The sequence below is a fragment of the Engystomops pustulosus genome, chromosome 11 (genome assembly GCF_040894005.1).
Source record: "Engystomops pustulosus chromosome 11, aEngPut4.maternal, whole genome shotgun sequence".
Classification (NCBI taxonomy): domain Eukaryota; kingdom Metazoa; phylum Chordata; class Amphibia; order Anura; family Leptodactylidae; genus Engystomops; species Engystomops pustulosus.
Window position 1 is genome coordinate 81,851,172 of NC_092421.1, and position 18,577 is coordinate 81,869,748.

General features: G+C 40.9%; 1 protein-coding gene across 22 annotated transcripts in view; it reads left to right on the forward strand.

Moving 5' to 3' along the window:
* The window catches only part of EBF3 (EBF transcription factor 3), a 120,468-nt gene extending 108,174 nt beyond the window's left edge, over positions 1 to 12,294 (forward strand). For 4 of the 22 annotated variants that reach the window (XM_072131269.1, XM_072131270.1, XM_072131272.1 and 1 more), the window contains exons 12-17: positions 1,657 to 1,722; positions 2,339 to 2,516; positions 3,263 to 3,451; positions 4,262 to 4,459; positions 5,795 to 5,920; positions 9,376 to 12,294. In XM_072131269.1, the coding sequence (XP_071987370.1) occupies positions 1,657 to 1,722; positions 2,339 to 2,516; positions 3,263 to 3,451; positions 4,262 to 4,459; positions 5,795 to 5,920; positions 9,376 to 9,422 (804 nt within the window). In that variant the 3' untranslated portion in view covers positions 9,423 to 12,294. Of the gene's footprint in view, positions 1 to 1,656; positions 1,723 to 2,338; positions 2,517 to 3,262; positions 3,452 to 4,261; positions 4,460 to 5,291; positions 5,359 to 5,794; positions 5,921 to 9,317 lie in introns of those variants that run through there. The other 18 variants (XM_072131286.1, XM_072131287.1, XM_072131288.1 and 15 more) reach the window with 10 other exon arrangements.
* Positions 12,295 to 18,577: the final 6,283 nt, after the last annotated feature.

Sequence of the window (18,577 nt, forward strand, 5' to 3'; positions counted from 1 at the left end):
TCAACATCTTCTTCAGACAACTGAGCCAAATGTCTACAGGCTTGTAATGGAAAGAGGAGAGTAAACCACCAGTAGGCACCACTGTTGATGACTTCTCTTCCCTGGGTGTTGAGATTCACCATGCCCATTCCTTCGTTTCTTCCAATATAATCTTCCGAGGAAAGGCCCTAGGCAGGTGATAAGGTCCGGTTCTGACACCAATATTGGCGCACATTGACTTGGTGTGCCTTTTTAAAGCTGTAAATATGCAACTTAAGCATTTCCTTGTATAACACAAGGTTTGTAGCCTATCATGGTCCTTTCACAAGAGAATATTAGTTCACATTATGGATACAACCCTAACAGAAAAGAACCGGTTAATAGCCAAACACTGGGTCCCCCAGAATCCTTTCCTCCGGTGGGTCAAGATACTTGAGTATGACAACAGCGACAAAGCTGTAGAGATATTTTGCATGGAAGATATCCTTGTGTGGCCACACTGGAGACTCTTACCCAATTATGACATCACAAAATAATGATGACTATTGACAATGGTATTGTACCTTCTAGCAAATCATAGATTTTCCAACCAATCCGTCTAAAGTTTGTGATTGGCTGATCCATTGTAGAGTCACCGTAGAGTTTGTATTGAATTAATTGTTTGATTACTAGATAAGGAAAGATCTGCCACGAGACCCAGAAATCCCATACTACGCGCACTTTCAACTGAGCGCTGATGATCTGTGTTTTTGCCACGAATCCTCAGCAGGGTTACAACACATCACTATGTTTAATTTTGACTCAAATAAATGTTTCGTAAATGACGCCGGCATCCTCTAAGGGGAAGAGGAGTCAAATGCAAGAGCTTCCTAGTAAAAATTAAGTAAACTATAGATTAATCCCGACCATCGTAAAGTGGAAGGTAGGCATGCAGGCATGGATAAGACAAACTCGGTGCATCTGTACCCCTAGGCAAAAGCACTCCAGTCTCCGAATGTGAAGCCATTTATGAAGTCCTTTACAGCGCACAGTCAAAGAGGTTAATTGAAAAATTTCTTAATGTCATTATGAAAAAAAAACTAGATTAACCCGAGTTAATTCACTTTATTGTTCAAAATAAAGAGGAATAAGCATTGAACTCACTTGCAAATTTCGAGCATGAATTAGAGGTGAGATGTTGTCTTTAAGGAGTTTGCCAATTTAATTAAGATATGGAAAATTACTTATTGTTCTTCGCCACTAAAGTGCTAGGAATTAACAAGTGCCCGCGCCGCCTGCGCTTTTCATATCTCCGCCATGTGTTTGTTTGTTTAATACCCGCTAGACTTCATCGTTAAATCTTCAGTATTTATTTCACTAATTCATCACTGCGGCAATATGATACGAGCCCTGAGCAGTCATTGTAGTCAATCACTGGTGAATAGATGGATTCCAAAAAGGCTTTATTATTAATAGGCATCTGGTTATGTCGGAGTTGAAAGCTGCAAAATATCCCGTCAACAAAATTCAAATTCCTTCCGATTTGCGAAAGACCGTCCTTGAGTCGGAACCCGGATAACCTTGACTTTGTGTTTGGCCTTTTGGCAATGTTGACTGTTGAATTTGCTCTGGTGTTATGGCTTTAGCCCCTACTAGCTTGTATACAATAACATGAACACCTCTTGCTGTTTCCTACAGGAAGTATTACTGAAGAGAGCAGCAGACCTTGTTGAGGCCTTGTACGGAATGCCACACAACAACCAGGCAAGTCATTAATGCATCTTTGAAAATCCATTCAGGAATACGCAATTTAGAGAGCCACAGTGTGCACGAGCTGGCAAGATATCAATACAATCTTATTTGCAATGTATGCCTTTGCCAGCCACCTTAAGGGCAGTGTAATGTGATGAGAAGCACCGAGGTTGGAAAGAAAAAGCTTCATCTTTCCCGTTTTTCTTCTCAGAGCTCGTTTTCCTATCAGAAATGACAATTAGGTGTAAGGTGCCAAAAGCATAAGCAATCATTAAGACGAGAGAGTAACCTTGAACCGGGTCCAAAATATACAGTGACTAATAGCAAAGCCTGCAGTAAACCTGCCAAGTAGAGGCAAGAGAAAATATTTGACTAAATTGTAACAGTCATGCCCCTGCCCTGAAACAAATGTATATATACTGACAGTTTTATTTAGTATAACTAGGGCCGGTACTATAATATATTCCCCGAGTCTGGAGAGGAAACGAGACAAGACAATGATGTGGCCTCTGTACTGACTATTCCATCCGTCTGATAGCTCCAAACTAGGAGAAGCTTTATTTGATGGCTGTTGAGACAAACACGTGTGATTCCATTGGTAACAATGTCTACGTTTATCACTGTGTAGGAGATAATCCTGAAACGAGCAGCTGACATTGCTGAAGCATTATACAGTGTGCCACGCAATCACAACCAGATCCCCTCGCTTGCCAACACTCCATCTCACAGCGGCATGATGGGAGTAAATTCGTTCAGCAGCCAGCTAGCGGTTAATGTTTCAGAGACATCGCAAGCTAATGACCAAGGTATGTGGTTACGCGAGACCTTCTTCCATATGCTGCTCATGGTGCTTAGTTAATATCTATTCATGTTTGTTTACGTAATCAGTACGTTGACATTGGAGCTCTTAAATTGCCCCATGTCGGCACGATCCCTAACCCCTCCGTGTATTGTTCCAATAGAATATTAGGACTTGTTATGACATTTGAGAAGTCGTAATTAGCTGTCTCGATGTAGTAGAGTAGCTCGCGAGATATAGGTAAAAGGTAAGGGTCTAAAGTAGACTTAATGTAGGAATATAGAAGTCATTAGAGGGGGGGGGGCAGCCTTTTAAAAACAGCCTTTTAAGAAGGAATCGGTGTAACAAACAAGTTGTTGCCTGTCAGTGGTGGCATTTGAAGGTCTCGAAAAGGCTGAAAGTTCATCTTCTATGTTGGTACAAACCACGAATCAAGCCTGTTGATAATTGCTACTAAGGAGCGACGTGAAAGAAACTGACACAATTGGATCGAAGAACGCTTTTGTTGGCTGTCTAAGCCTGCGAGCGAACAACATGGTGTGTGCTCATAGATGATTTAAGCAGGGCTGGTGTGATAAGGTTATCTTAAACTGCAACAGTTGATAGGGCAGTAAGAGGCATTGTGAAGTAAAGCATGTGTGATCAATAAATCTGTGTAGCATTTGATGTGGATTCGCGGGGAAGGAAGCAGAAGTGTCTATTATAAATGATAGTAACATTATCTTTTGTTTGCTGGGTTGCTGTTTCTCACAGTAGGCTACAGTCGTAATACAAGCAGTGTATCACCACGAGGATACGTTCCCAGCAGCACCCCACAGCAGTCCAATTACAACACAGTCAGCAATAGCATGAATGGGTATGGAAACACTGGAATGCCCAATTTAGGAGTTCCTGGCTCACCTGGGTTCCTCAACGGCTCATCCGCCAACTCTCCTTATGGCAGTGAGTGTTTTTTCTTAATTCTTTTTGCATTTTCTAATTTGGTTGCATTTGTTTTCTATTTTGATTTGTTTTAATTTGTTTAATTTTGATTTTGCTAAATTTTTTGTTGCTATGAGTTACTGAATAAAAGGATGGGTGACTGAAGGCTGGACATTCTGGACAATTGAAATAAAGATATTAGCGATCAAGGATTGTATGCACTAGTACCATCAGTAATATGGTGCATACCCTACAAAAAAACTTATAAAAGATCTTCTTACTATTTCCATGCCATGCGCTCAATTCTGATAGAATGTTGTGTGGACAGTGTGAGTGTGGTTCATTGCAATCCATTTACATGACACATCATTGTATAATTTATACCGTATGGTGTCTCGACCCAATTATTTGCCTAAGCCTTTCATACAGCCGAACATCAACTTTTAGTTTTACGTCAAGACAAAACATAGTTGGAAGTTGCAAGCAGTCGGCATTACTACTACTACTACTACTACAGATGAAGTCGGTCTTACGGTACAATTAAGATTAGGCTAAGGATTTCCCTCATTTGGCATCTTGTATAGTAGGACTTTAGGCCCATAGGCTAAGACAAGACCATACTTGCATCAGATCCCTACGATCCCCAGTGTGGCCACTCCCAACATTTTGCATTTATTTCTATTTTGAATTATAATTTATTTTCATTTATTTACTGTTCCCAAACTCATAAGGCAAGACCATTAAGTTCTCTCTTTATGTTTTGCCATGAGAGTAGATATAAAAAAAAAAAAAAACTCTCATTGAGTCCTGATTATTTTTGCTTTATTGCAGTAGTACCGTCAAGTCCTACAATGGCAGCCTCTTCGGTCACCCTCCCTTCAAACTGTAGCAGTACACACGGCATTTTCTCATTCTCACCTGCAAATGTCATCTCTGCAGTAAAACAAAAGAGTGCGTTTGCTCCAGTCGTCAGGCCCCAAGCTTCCCCTCCACCATCCTGCACCAGTGCAAACGGTAATGGACTTCAAGGTGAGTTGAGCTTCGAATGAGAATTTTATTTTGTCTGGATGTTAATTGTATCAGCACATGTGACACGTTAGACTATTTTGGGCCTTCCATTAACTTTTAACATTAAATGCCCCATTTTAACCCATTTCATTCCTGGTCTGAAAGCCCATCAGACCAATGCTCTCAACTGGGCTTCTTTGTTGCCAGTCTCCTCCTTGGAAATATCAGAAGAAGAGTCGTAGCTTTTCTGATGTTTTTTTTAAGCCAGAGCCTTATTAACCGATAGTAACAACTTCCTTGATAGACCCAAGTCTGGCTTTGGTTCAAAAACAATGTAAAAAAAAAAATCCATTCTTTATGAATCCATCTCCATGTAATGAATAACATTGACTTGGCAACAAGGTGGCACAGATGTAGCCATTGACATTGTGTCTCTTACTAGAGGAATATATTGGTCCCTCTTGTAGGAAAACACCAAGACTTCTCATCCTAGCTTCACCTGTTTAATGATGACTTCATTTTATTTGTGTATATAGATTCCATACAACATGATATCATCACATTTGGGGGCATGTGACCTCATCAGCCATTAGATAGTGGCCGACGAATAGCTTTTGCTATCCCTCTGCCATGTAATTAGCTTTCCATGGCACCCCCCATCTTCTAGCTATCATGGTGACGTGTTGATGTTTTGCCATTCCTCGATTCCCTTACATGCAAATCCATTTCCTTGCCACAATTTCTAAATGTCTGAAAAAAAAAACCCTTAGTTGATAGAGTATTGACAGTCCATGATATTTATGATTAGTATTCAATGCTGCAAGATATATCAAGTATGTTTCTTATTTTTCAGACATGTATTATACTACCACATTCCAAAAATGTTGAAATTCGTAAAGCTAGAACCAGTGCTGCATAATGTGAGACATTTTCATCTTTTAATGTTTCATAAAAAGAACCGTTTACCATTGAGCTGATTGTTATTTCACTAAATACCAACATCCTCCCCCTTTCCTTCCAGCAGAATAGAATAAAATCTAAAAAAAAAAACCCAACGATTTAAATCACTATAAATTAAACATAAATGGTCTAAAATGTGACATTTGCAAAACTAACAATTCACAAAAGCTAAATAACTATTTATGTGGCAAAATATTATTCAGAAAAAAAAAAACAACTCTCATAAGATTTTTGTTCGTAAAAACCACTATTAATCCTGATGTCTCCAAGTTTTCTGCTCGTAATTTACTGTGATTATTAACTTCTTTTAAAGCAACTTTTTATCCCCATAAAAAAGTAAAAACTCTGAGTAACAGTCTGAACATATGTTATTTCTCAAAATATTTTTAAATGTAGAATCTGGAGAGGAAGATGGTTGGGGAGGGTATACTACATGTATAGGAAGTGGCATCTCTGTCCTTTTTCCATTGGGCGTTTGCTTTGAGAATGGCACAAAACACCAGAGACTTCATGATTCAAAATGTATGTACAATATAACATTAGTTTCGATAGATATGAATAATGATAGAGACCTTATCCTGGCTTGCATGATGTCCCTCTTCAATGGCTTTAATGTGAACCCATCACCTACACACAGGAATTTTTTTAATTTTTTTTTAGTTTTTCCAAAATTACTTGAATTTTCTACTTTATGCCCACTGGGGTACAAATCAGAGGCATGTAAGAGCCAAAGCAAATATATGGTGTCACTTCCAGATCTCCATTGTTTATTTTTATTTTTTTTAATTATTAAATACAATCTGTCACTATAAATTGCTTAGTCTATTATAGAGAAGGATGAGCTGAGCAGATTGATATATAATAATGTTGGTAATAATTTAGCACAACATGCATTAATATTGATTGCAAATCCTGCTGTTTCTGTGATTAGTCCAGTGGGCGGTATCAATCGAGTGTCACTAGGACCGCCCACGAAGAGCTCCTAAGAACAGTATTCTTAGGAGTATTCTACTCTTTGTATTCCAAAGAGTAGAATACAAGTTGTACTGAATCTTTTACCATCTAATTCTGCTCATCTCCTCCTGCTCTATATCATTCTGTTTCATGTGACAGGTTCACTTATTATGGGCAATGACACCAATTTCCTCTTACATCTACCCCAATGCCTCTCGCCACAGAGATGGGCTGCATTTTCCCAAATAATAGTCTTGGTCTGGACATTCCCGTCTTTCTTATGTGTAGGTGCCTGGTGTTTCATTAATATGAACCAATTAAGAATTTAATACTGTTATGTACAAAGTTTTGTATACATTTTTACTGACAATGTTTGATAAATATTTATATTAGAGGTGGTGGCCTTCTACTTGGAAAACCCTTATATGATCCCTTTACAAAGAGCGTCTCCTACTTTATTACTTGTGTAAAGTATCAGATGTCGGATGATAAGTTGTTTGGCCGTCCATGTAAGCCGACAGTCTCGGGCCATAAACAGTCTGGTAGTCCGTTGTTTGTGGCCTGATCGGCTTGTGAGCATAGGACCTGCTCTGAGTTTTTAGCCCAGGCAGTTGGCTCATGTTCTGGGCATGGTGACAGCCCCGTACATGAGTCCATAGAAGAGACTATGGACATGTGTTAGTGCACGTCCAAGATACACTGCCATTTTGTAATACATAGGGTAAAGGTTATAATTGTATGCCAGGCAGGACTTGGTATAGAATTGTCCACCAATGAACCCTCCCACCATAGCGTCAGCATATGATAAATCCCCTATAGAGAATATGTCTAACTGTAGCTTCTTTTATCATAAGGATAAGAATATTTATAATATTGTTTTTATAAAAACACATGCACACACCATAGTGAAACCAAAAAACAGGTCTACAGAGAAAAAAGGTGCCGTCCAATCAGATTGCATCTATTAGCGGCACCGTTTTTCTTTGCATTTTATTGCTCTAGATTGGAGTCTACAATCATCGGCTCCATATTAAGCTCCTGTGTGGCGCATTAATAAAACACTTTATTTTTGGTCTCAGTAAATGATCTACACGGCCCATTTTTCAATAACAATTATTACGATTCTTGCAAAGTGCCAAATGATAATTATTTCCCTATCCAACGTTACAGTAAATTTGTATACATGCGAGACATAAGTCTTATCAGCCATAAACTGGTAACTGTATTCCTAAAACAAATTAATATCGTTGGGATTAATGAACTGAGAAATTGAAGCTTAGATCACTACATAAGCAAATTTATTAATGTTACACATAAATTAGTGAGGGGAAAAATAAGTTTTAATGAAAGGCAAAAAAAAAAATAATTGTATTTGGATTAAAAAAAAAATGCAATAGTTCATCTCCAGCTTCGTTTTATTAGTATTATTATGGATTTGTTGGGTTTGGAGATGATGTTCTTCATATTTTTGAAATGATAAATCTAAAAATTAAATTTTAGAATTTTACAAGTATTACAAAACAGAATCTCCCGGTAGACCCAAGCTGCAAGAGAATAGAGCGAGTCCGGGCTCATAAGATTTTAATTTAGAACTAGAGAAATGTCTGGTCCTTGGCTGGTGAGTGAGTTGGCTTCATCTGACATTACCAGGACTGACCATGTTGTTTTTCAGCTGTCAACATGACCGGTCTCCCGGGAGTCTGGGCCACTGTTTGCTATTAGCAAAAACGCTAAGAGAAATATCATATGTGGGAGGCAGGGTGTTGTGCACCAAAATGTCAGAACACTCTCCTTGCTTAAATGTCCTTCATTGTTACATTATTTTTCAATGCGCTCTGTGATGAGCTTAGGTTAAAAGATACAGCCACCACAATTTCTTAATTTCTTAATGTAAATTCCGCAATTTGAAAAATTTTAAAATTAAAAAAAATAAAAATAAGATGATTTACAGATATTTTTTTACATGCTGCCTTATGGTTGAACTCAAAATTATTACTACTCAGAATATTGGCCTGGTCACACAATTGTGTTACACTACTCATATGGTACCTATCAGAACCACCATATAAATGTACATAAAGTACCGTATATACTCGAGTAAAAGACGACCCAAGTATAAGCCGAGGCCCCTAATTTACCGCAAAACCTGGTAAAACCTATATTTTTTTTTACTGGAGTATAAGCCGACTTTTGGGTTTCAGCACAATTTTTTGTGCTGAAAAACTAGGCATATACTCGAGTATATAGGGTACCTAAAATTCCATAACCTGGGGGTGCAAAATCTCCCCTTGCTGCCCTATAGAGTTCCATGTGCTTGTGGCTTCTTCCTTAAAGGGTAACAGATTTTGGGCATTAACATTTAATAAAAATTTCGGCTAAGTAGAAATTGTGAGAAAATTTAACAAGGACGGGCTTACTTCTATGTAGCTTGGATCTTAGATAATTTCTCCAAACTTTGGGGAACCTCACACTTCTAATTATCCAATTATCCAACTTTTCATCTTAACCTGATGGAAAGATAAAAATAAAAATATCTAATGACTCTGATTAACAAAAAAAAAAAAACACTCAATGTACTCTATAAAAAAAAATCATTAGTCATATGTGCATTGTTACATTCCAAGCACATGGTGGGTCCAAGGACAGTTTCATAAGATCAGACCGAACAATAAATTACGAATCGCCACAACTTTGTCTCCCGAAGACTTGGAGAACTTCTCTCCAGGCAGAAACTCTATTGATTTCACCAATATGGTTTCTAAATGTTCGACCATATGGCAGCAGAAATCTGCAAATCAACTTATGGAAACAAAGAACCCCCCCCCCCCAAAAATCATAAAAATAGAAAAAAAACAAAATAGAGTCCCCTATAAATAAAGTAGTTAATATCATTTCGGTCATTCACTGAAAGCTAGAGAACGTGTAGGCCTGTTAAGCTAATGTCATCTTTCCTCTTTTCTTCTAGCTATGTCGGGTCTTGTAGTTCCACCAATGTAAAGTCACTTTTGTCTACTTGCTTGTAGCATCGAGCTTCAGAAGAAAGCTTCAGGGGACACATTTAGTGTATTAAGGAGTACTGACGGAACCAGTATCTTCAGAACAAAAACCACCGAGAAGCAAAATGCTACAAACTCTTTGTTTTACAAAGATTTTATTTGAACTTTATTCGAACTCGACCTGCAAAAAGATCGACTTCATCACGAACAATTCCATTTTGTCGACCGAACTTTTCTCATATTTTTCACCTTTCTCAATCCTGAAGAAGATGGGAAAAAAAAAAAAAAAAAAAAAGCGACGCCAATTTTGTACAGAGTTTCCGATTATGTCTTGGCTATGTCTAGTACTTGCTCTATGTTGGGACAAAAGCGTTGTGGATGCACCGTTCCGAAATTCTCCTGAAAACACTGATGAAAAATGCCTCAGAACGTTTTTCGAGTACTCATTATTGGACTCACAATGGTTGTTTATCTCTATAATGTGAAATATTTTTTTTTTTTTTTTTTTGTGGTGAAAAAGGGGGCCAAGGAGGTTTGAGCCATCAAACTGGAAAAAAAAAAATAAAAAATATATGAATCGTTTAAAATTTGGAGGGGGAGGGGTAAAAAGGGAAACTTGGGGGCGGGGAAAAGGGTTTATCATTGCTTAACGTCATCTTAATGAAATGGAACTTTGTAACTTATTGTAGTTAGGAATTGTAACTTTGATATTGAATTCTCTTGCCTTCAACAAGCACACTGACAGAGGGAGATGCTACTGTCTGTTGGTTCCAATATACTTCCACTGCTAGAGCTTCCTGTTAAGCAAGTGTGACCTGCATCATTTTTTTCGACTTCTTGCTCGCACTGTATACTATTGCATTCTTAGGCTACTGTGAAGTCTATGTTTCTTGTACCAGAAAAAAAAAAATTGTCCTTTTTGACTTCTAGAACCTTATTCCCTAATGTGTTTTGTATGTGGTTATAAAATTGTAGACTTTTGTGATTTTGCCAAAGTTGTAGCTAAATATTTATACACTTGTCTTGAAATTTTTTTTTTTTTTTTTTTTTTTCCAGATCCACTTTGAGAGCTTATTTTATTCCTTATGCATTTTTATGGGGAATAAAATAATCTTGACACTTTCTTTCACGTGAACACTTGCAGTCACTAAGGGAATTTATTTTGTAACATATCAATTATAAATATTGTATTTATCTTTGAAATTTTGTATATTGCTTTCCATTGTTTTTAATATTTTTTTTTTTTTGGTTCTTGTATGTATGTATGTATGATTATAATTATTTTTTTTATTATGTTTGCTTTATTTTTTTTTTATTTTTTAATGTTGGGCTGGTGTCGACGTGCTGAGAACACAGCATTAAGCCAAGAAAGGTTGCCTTCATACTGTATGTTCTTTTAATGCATCATGGTGTCCATAAATTTCAAATGTACTATTGTTTAGACTTTCTGTCCTTTTTTTTTATTATTATTTTGAGGAAAAGTCAAAAATCATTCTTTATTTTTATATTATTTTTAAGTTATCTGAACAAATGATTTTTTTGAATAAAAGTTGTTTGTTGTATAGTCAAAAACAAAAAATTTGTGCCACATGGCTGTAATTAATATTAGTAGAAGAAAAAAAACAAATGTGCATGATTATCCAACCACAAATACGACGGGCTTTGTGGTTGTAATGTTTATTTTACTTTTTTTTTTTTAATTTGTTTTTTTTTTATAGAATGTAAAAAAAAAAACAAAAAATCATTTTAGCTGCCACTCATAAGACTTGCCACATAGAAGAAAAAAAAACAAAAAACAAAACTACTAAAAAAAAAACAAACTGTGCTTACTGGACAAATTCAGAGGCCGAAAACTTTAAATATAAAAATTCACAGGTAATATTTTGATTAAAAAAAAAAAAAAGTTTGCCACATTAGTTTCTCAGATGCCTTAAAGTAGTTTTTTTTTTTTTTTAAATTTAAAAAGATATTTTGTGCTATTTATCATAGGTTTACACCATGATCTCGAATCATCACAACTTTACGGTGATTTCTGGTGTAAAACTAAAAATAAATAGAGAAGAAAAGCACAATCCTGGTATAAAGTAACGTCACTCCTTTTCTGCATTGGTTTTCTGCTGCACTCTGCACTCCCAAAACTCAAAAACTCATGCACTGTTTATAGGTTTCATACAACTTCAAGGTAATACGCAACTTTTTATATATTTTTAATGGAAATTTTTTGTAGCAAGTCCCGGTAGATGAGACTTTTTAATTGGAAAGGCGTCCTGGGTAATCGATACGACTTAGTGCCAAAATCCTAGTTTGTAAAAGGTGATGGGACCGGTTCAAATTTTTGTTTTTTCTTTGCACTATGGGCACCGCTATTACAGCAGTGTGAAAACTTTTTGCAAACTGCAGCAGAATTAAATTTGTACACAAAAAGGAGAGACACGTTATTTAAATTTTTTTTTTTTTTTTTTAGGCAAAACGCAGATTAATAACGTGTTGTAAAATAGTCGACGCTATGGTATAACACAGACTTGAGATGCTTTGCACATTTTACGTTACGGAAGCCGATGGGGCTTAGCTAAACGGGGGAAAAAATAAAAAATAAAACTAGACACTTTTAAAAAAAATAAATAAAAAGAAAAAAAGCCTCGTTTTTATTTTGTATAGGAAAGGTTCAAAGAAAAGGAAAAAAAAAAAAAGAGGTCACGTGTACATGTTAAAAAAAAAACATACAAAAACATTTGCAAGTTATTTCATTAATGCAATCTGTTTGTGTTCTAGATTAGTTAGTCAATTCACACATTGTCTCCAGAATGAACGCTTCACTAAATGGTAGATCTTACTGTTAAAGACCCTACAATAAGATTGTTTTATCTGTACATTTTTTTCAGATATTTAACTGTATAAAATGTTCATTTTACACAATATTTAATTAAAGTATTTCTTGTCTGTGAATTTCACTTTTTTAGTAATTTTATCTGAAGTTTTGATTATTAAAAGAATCTTGCAAAACACCCAAAAGGAAGAGGGCGTCGGGGGTTTCTTTTATCCAAATTTTCCTTCTTCTATATAGAAGCCATAGAAATCCACACTGTAGTGAGGGATGTGTTATAGATAGAGATGGGCGAATCGATTCTAATGATTCTAACTTCGGTTCGAATTTCAGGAAAAATTCGATTCGCCACGAAGCCGAAGTTTATGCTGATTCGCGGGAACGAAGTTGTTTTTTTTTCCCCTCATGTTTCTGCTAAATGGGCGCGAGAACAACGTGTTACATGGGGCAGAGAACTCTGGGAAGGAGAAAGGAACACCCCCGATGACATCTGCAGACCTGTAAGCCAATCAGTGACCCGCAGGCTTATGTGATGTCACACAGCCCTATAAAACCAGCCATTTTCTATCTCAGCACTTCACACTTCATGTTGTAGCATCCAGCTGCTGTTATTGTACTGTGCGATTCTTGCTGCAATCCCTCGCTGTTCTCTAAGGGGGGATCTGTATACCCCAAATAGCAGTTCTATTTAGTGACAAAATCGAATAGGAAGAAATATGTTTGACATTCATGCATCTGCAGTAGTGAGCTGTCAGTTGTGGGTTATCTGTATAACGCACAATGCAATACTTTTGGGGGCTCTAGTTTACAGCCAGATTTACGTGTGAAATCCACGTAGTTTATACAGTGATTTTCGCTGAAATTACACTGTCAGTTGTGGGGCTTCAGTATAACGCACATTGTAATACCTTTTGGGGGCTCTAGTTTACAGACAGATTTACGTATCAAATCCACGTAGTTTATAAACCACTATGTCAGACAGAAAGGTGGCAGGTGGAGCAGGCAGAGGTGGCAGCACAGTAAGGGGATGTCGCAGCAGGGGTGACTCTGTGAGGCCAGAACTGCCGTTGTCATCTAGTGGCAGTGTGTTGATCAACAACCCAAAGGTTGTTGAATGGTTGACTAGGTCATCCAATTCCTCAAATATAACATCTGACAACCCCAGCCAAGAGTCTGTAGGTTCCTCTGATACAACAATTAGTTGGCATGGCCCAGGAGCAGGTCAGCGGCCCTCACCTGTCCTCAACCAGCCTCTGTCCTGTTCCTTTCCCGCAGCCAGAGAGCTACTAGGTGGTCTGGGCTCTGCGCCACTATTCAGCGAGGACGAAGTGTTTGAGGACAGTCAGCAGCTGCTTTGCAGTGAAGAGGTGGGGCAGACATCCGCTGCTTCCTGCAGTAGGCAGGCTGTGCATACTGACATCGGTGAGGAGAGTAGCAGTGACCGGGAAACGCAAATTGATGATGATGTAGCCGATCGCACTTGGGAGCCAGGTGTAGCAGGGGATTCATCATCGTCGGGCGAAGAGAGTGTCAGCTTGCGGAGCAGGCAGCAAGTCGCTACTGTGGCTGTGAGTCAGCAGGGTGGCAGCAGTGCGAGGACGGGAGCAAAACGTCCGCGGGGTACAAATCCCGATTCGCAGGCTCAAATAAGCAGTGGCACAGGGGCTCAGCGAGGCAGCGCCGGTAGTAGTCGCTCAGTGCAGAGTGTTGATGGTAAAATTACCACCTCAGCGGTGTGGCAGTTTTTTGTAAAGACACCAGAGGAGACGAGCGTGGGCATATGTCGTATCTGCGGGCAGAAAGTGAAGCGTGGCCAGGGAGCTAACCTTGGCACCACGGCCCTGTGCCAACACATGCAGTGTCACCATCCAATGGCCTGGGAGAAACGGGTGTCAGATGCGGTCCATCCTGCAGGCGCAGCAACAGCAGCAGCACCTAGTGGCACACATGCTGTTTCAGCAAGTCAAGGCTCCAGCACCGCTGCCGAAGGGAGCTGTTTGTCTTTGACAACATCTCCCGGTTCAGATGCTCCTGCTCCTCGCTACGCATGGCGCCAGCAGTCGTTGAGCGAGGCGATTACAAAAAGACAACTCTATGCGTCCAACTGACCATGCTCTTGTCGAAGTTGTTGGTACTGGAGTCTCTCCCTTTCCAAGTCGTTTTCCAAAGTTTTTTCCAAAAAGGCTGTGCCAGCCCTTAACCAATATGTACAACAGAAGGTGGGCCAGTCCTTGAGCTTATCAGTTTCTTTCAAGGTGCACGGCAGCGCGGACGTGTGGAGCTGTAATTATGGTCAGGGCCAGTATATGTCCTTTACGGCCCACTGGGTGAATGTGCTTCCCGCCCAGGACACTGTGCACGCACTTCAGCCATTCTTACAAAGCCAAGCACACCCTCCTCGAGTTGCAGCGCCAGAACCGCCTACCCCAACATAATCTGATATGCGATGTTTCCACCCGTTGGAATTCCAGCCTCCATATGTTAGACCGCCTGTATGAACAGAGAAAAGCCATTAATGATTTATTTTTTTTTAATTCAAAACCATTAATGATTTTTTGATGATGCAAGCGGACCGTAGTACTCCCCTGTTTGATGTCAGCCACTGGCAGTTCATGCGTGACACCTGCCGTTTGCTCGGCCTTTTGAAGAGGCCACGTTATTTGTCAGTCGCCAGGACTGCGGGATGAATGTCATTCCACTGCTTCATGTCCTGGAACTCATGCTGCAAAATCTGTCTGGTCAGGGCACTGGAGAAGTGGAGACTACATCTCATGGCCACATGAGTCCGGTGGGGGCTGAACTGGAGGAGGAGGACATTGGAGCACAAGCAGAGTCTGGTGCAATTTGTGGTTTTTCTACTGAGGTGACAGGAGAGGAGGAGCAGGAGCATCCGGAGGAGGTAGAAGACGAGGCAGATGACCTAGAAGCACCGTGGCAGTATACTGTGGATATGGAGACCGGGAGTCCCTCAGAGTCACTTGCGCAGATGTCCCGCAGCATGCTGCTTTTCCTAACTAGTGGCTCTCCACCCTCTTGGACCCTCGCTACCGGTCCAAAATGGGTGACTTTTCTCCTGCTGCTGAGAGAAAGGAACAACTGGCATACTATAGAGAAATACTGAGCACACAGTTGGCCGCTGCCTATGTGCGCCATTGTCCATCCTCTGTCAGGTCTGACCGGGGGATTCCTGGCAGTCATTGCTCCCGTACTACTACTACGGCTGCTGTGGGGAGCTGGGGGGGGGGGGTAGGAGCAGTAGCAGTTCCATCAACAGTCACTTAAGTCTGGATTCCTTAATGAGCAATTTCCTTCACCCGCCTAGTGAGGAGGGTAGCCGCCACCGGCAGCAGCAGCAGGACATGAAGCAGACCCTGCACCAGCAGGTGGTGGCCTACTTGGACAGCACTTTACCACCTGAGGTAGAGGATCCCATGGACTACTGGGCAGCCAAACTTGATGCGTGGCCGCAACTTGCGGAGTTTGCAGTAGAGAAGCTGTCCTGGCCGGCCAGTAGTGTGGCATCAGAGCGGGTGTTCAGTGCGGCGGGGGCCATCGTTACCCCCAAGAGAACCCGCTTGTCCACCGTAATGTGGAGAGACTGACCTTTGTCAAGATGAATCAGGCTTGGATCGGCCAGGATTTCAACTCACCAATGCCTAATGCATCAGATTAGATCAGCCATGACGCCTCCTCCAAACGTTGAGAAATGATTCGGGGTTCTAACTACCTGCCTCAGCTACTGTTCTGATGCTGCCACCCGCCTGATGCCACACATCTGCTGCTAGTTGCACCATCTGCCTCCTACCATCTTTACCAGGGACTGGAATTGTCCGCCACCTCCACACTATGTCATTGTGCCACTCTGCAGGCTCCTGCTGCTTCTGATGCCACCTTCACACTATATTATTGTGCCACTCTGTGGGCTCCTGCTGCTGCTACTGATGTCACCTTCACACTATACCATTGTGCCACTCTGCGGGCTCCTTCTGCTGCTTTTGATGCCACCTTCACACTATACCATTGTGCCACTCTGCGGGCTCCTGCTGCTGCTGCTTTTGATGCCACCTTCACACTAAATCATTGTGCCACTCTGCGGGCTCCTGCTGCTACTGATACCACCTTCACACTATATCATTGTGCCACTCTGCAGGCTCCTGCTACTACTGATGCCACGTTCACACTATATCATTGTGCCACTCTGAGGGCTCCTGCTGCGGCTTTTGATGCCACCTTCACACTATATCATTGTGTCACTCGGCGGGCTCCTGCTGCTACTGATGCCACGTTCACACTATATCATTGTGCCACTCTGAGGGCTTCTGCTGCTGCTTTTGATGCCACCAACACAATATATCATTGTGCCACTCTGCCGCTCTTGCTCCTTCTGATGCCACCTTCACACTATATCATTGTGCCACTCTGCGGGCTCCTGCTGCTGCTAGTGATGCCACCAACGCACTATATCACTGTGCCACTCTGCAGGCTCCTGCTGCTTCCGATGCCACCTTCACACTATATCATTGTGCCACTCTGCGGGCTCCTGCTGCTACTGATGCCACCTTCACACTATATCATTGTGCCACTCTGCAGGCTCCTGCTGCCACCAACACACTATATCATTGTGCCACTCTGCGGGCTCCTGCTGCTACTGATGCCACCTTCACACTATATCATTGTGCCACTCTGCGGGCTCCTGCTGCTGCTGCTTTTGATGTCACCTTCACACTATATCATTGTGCCACTCTGCGGGCTCCTGCTGCTACTGATGCCACCTTCACACTATACCATTGTGCCACTCTGCGGGCTCCTGCTGCTACTGCTTTTGATGCCACCTTCACACTATATCATTGTGCCACTCTGCGGGCTCCTGCTGCTTTTGATGCCACCAACACACTATATCATTGTTCCACTCAGTGTAAAAAGAGTGCACTCTTTGATGTTATAGTGGGATCTTGGCCCTCAGCTCAGTCCTTTCGAGCTGGCACAGACGTTACCTTGTAAGGCTGCGTTCCCGCTTCGCTTATTTGGAGAAGTTGGCCGATGTAAGTGCACATGAATGTGAAGAGTGAAGCGATTCTAAGAGCCACAGCTGTCATGTGCGTGTCATACTAAAACACAGCATTGTTTGAAGACCAAACCACGCTCCCTATGCAAATTTACCATGGCACAACATTCTACAACACCCTACAGGCTCTCTACAGCCAGGAAATGCCCGTTTTTTAAAGTGATTCGTTTTGATTCGATTTGGGTCGAATCGAATTTTTTCGAAAAATTCTGCGAATCGGGTCGAAATGAATTTTAACAAATTCGCCCATCTCTAGTTATAGAGCACAACCCCTTCTGAAAAACTTAGAAGAAATCAATAGCCTGGTGTGTGTACAGTAAGATTAGTGCCGTTTCTGGTGACTGTATGCTGCTGGGTGGAGACGTTGCTGTGATTACTTCCCCGGCATAGAGCTTCTATGTAATCTGACGACTTCGGCTTGTATCTTGTTGCTAGCAAGACGGAAAGCAGCAGAGATTTCTATGTGAAAAGTAGATTGAGGGAGAGAGTAGGTGGAGAAGGAAGCACTTTGCATAAATAACAAAATTTCTGGTAGTTTCATTTACAAACCAGTAGTACAAAGAAAAATGAAAAGTTACCGACCATTTAAAAAATGTCAATGCAAGCTTATTTTTGTGCCTCCTGCACTCCGGAGATGCAAGCCATTATATTTCAATGGCTAGCACATGCCCCCCATGTATTCCTATGGGCTCATACACACAGGGGGGGGATTTACTAATTCTGGTGCAAGCATGACTTTCGGCATCAGAGATCAGTCTCCAGAAAGCACAGCCCGATGCATTAAAGTGGCGCACGGCTGTAAGTAATTAATGGGTAGATTGAATTACTCAGTCGTGTGCCATAAAAATGGCGACATCAATGAGATGTGCGCCAAAATCTTACATGGACTGCGCCTTAATTTTGCTCTCTGACCTTTTTTTTCCTGGTCTATTGTGCGCCTAAAAATGCCAACAAAATACACATAAATGTGACGGATGATGTGGAAACGTTAGGCCACGCCCACTTGCGCCAAAAGAGACGGAGGAGTCGGGATAGTTGGAAACATCTGTTCTTTCTGGCGCAAACTCATTATAAATGATCCGCACTTTTGCGCCTAAAAAAACGAGAGTTCCCGACAATTTTTTGGCGCAGATACAATAATATATCTGCCCCGCATTCGTTTTGCCTCACACACTGATAACACATGGGTTGCAACCGGACAATGGGCCCAATGTTTGTGGCCTAAGGTATGAGCTCCGGAAGAACTGCATTTTCCAGCATCCACAGGAAACTAGAGGGATGTGGTTTTTAACCGTGTGGATGTTTTCTCCTGGTAACTTCAGCTTCTGCACAGATTGCGA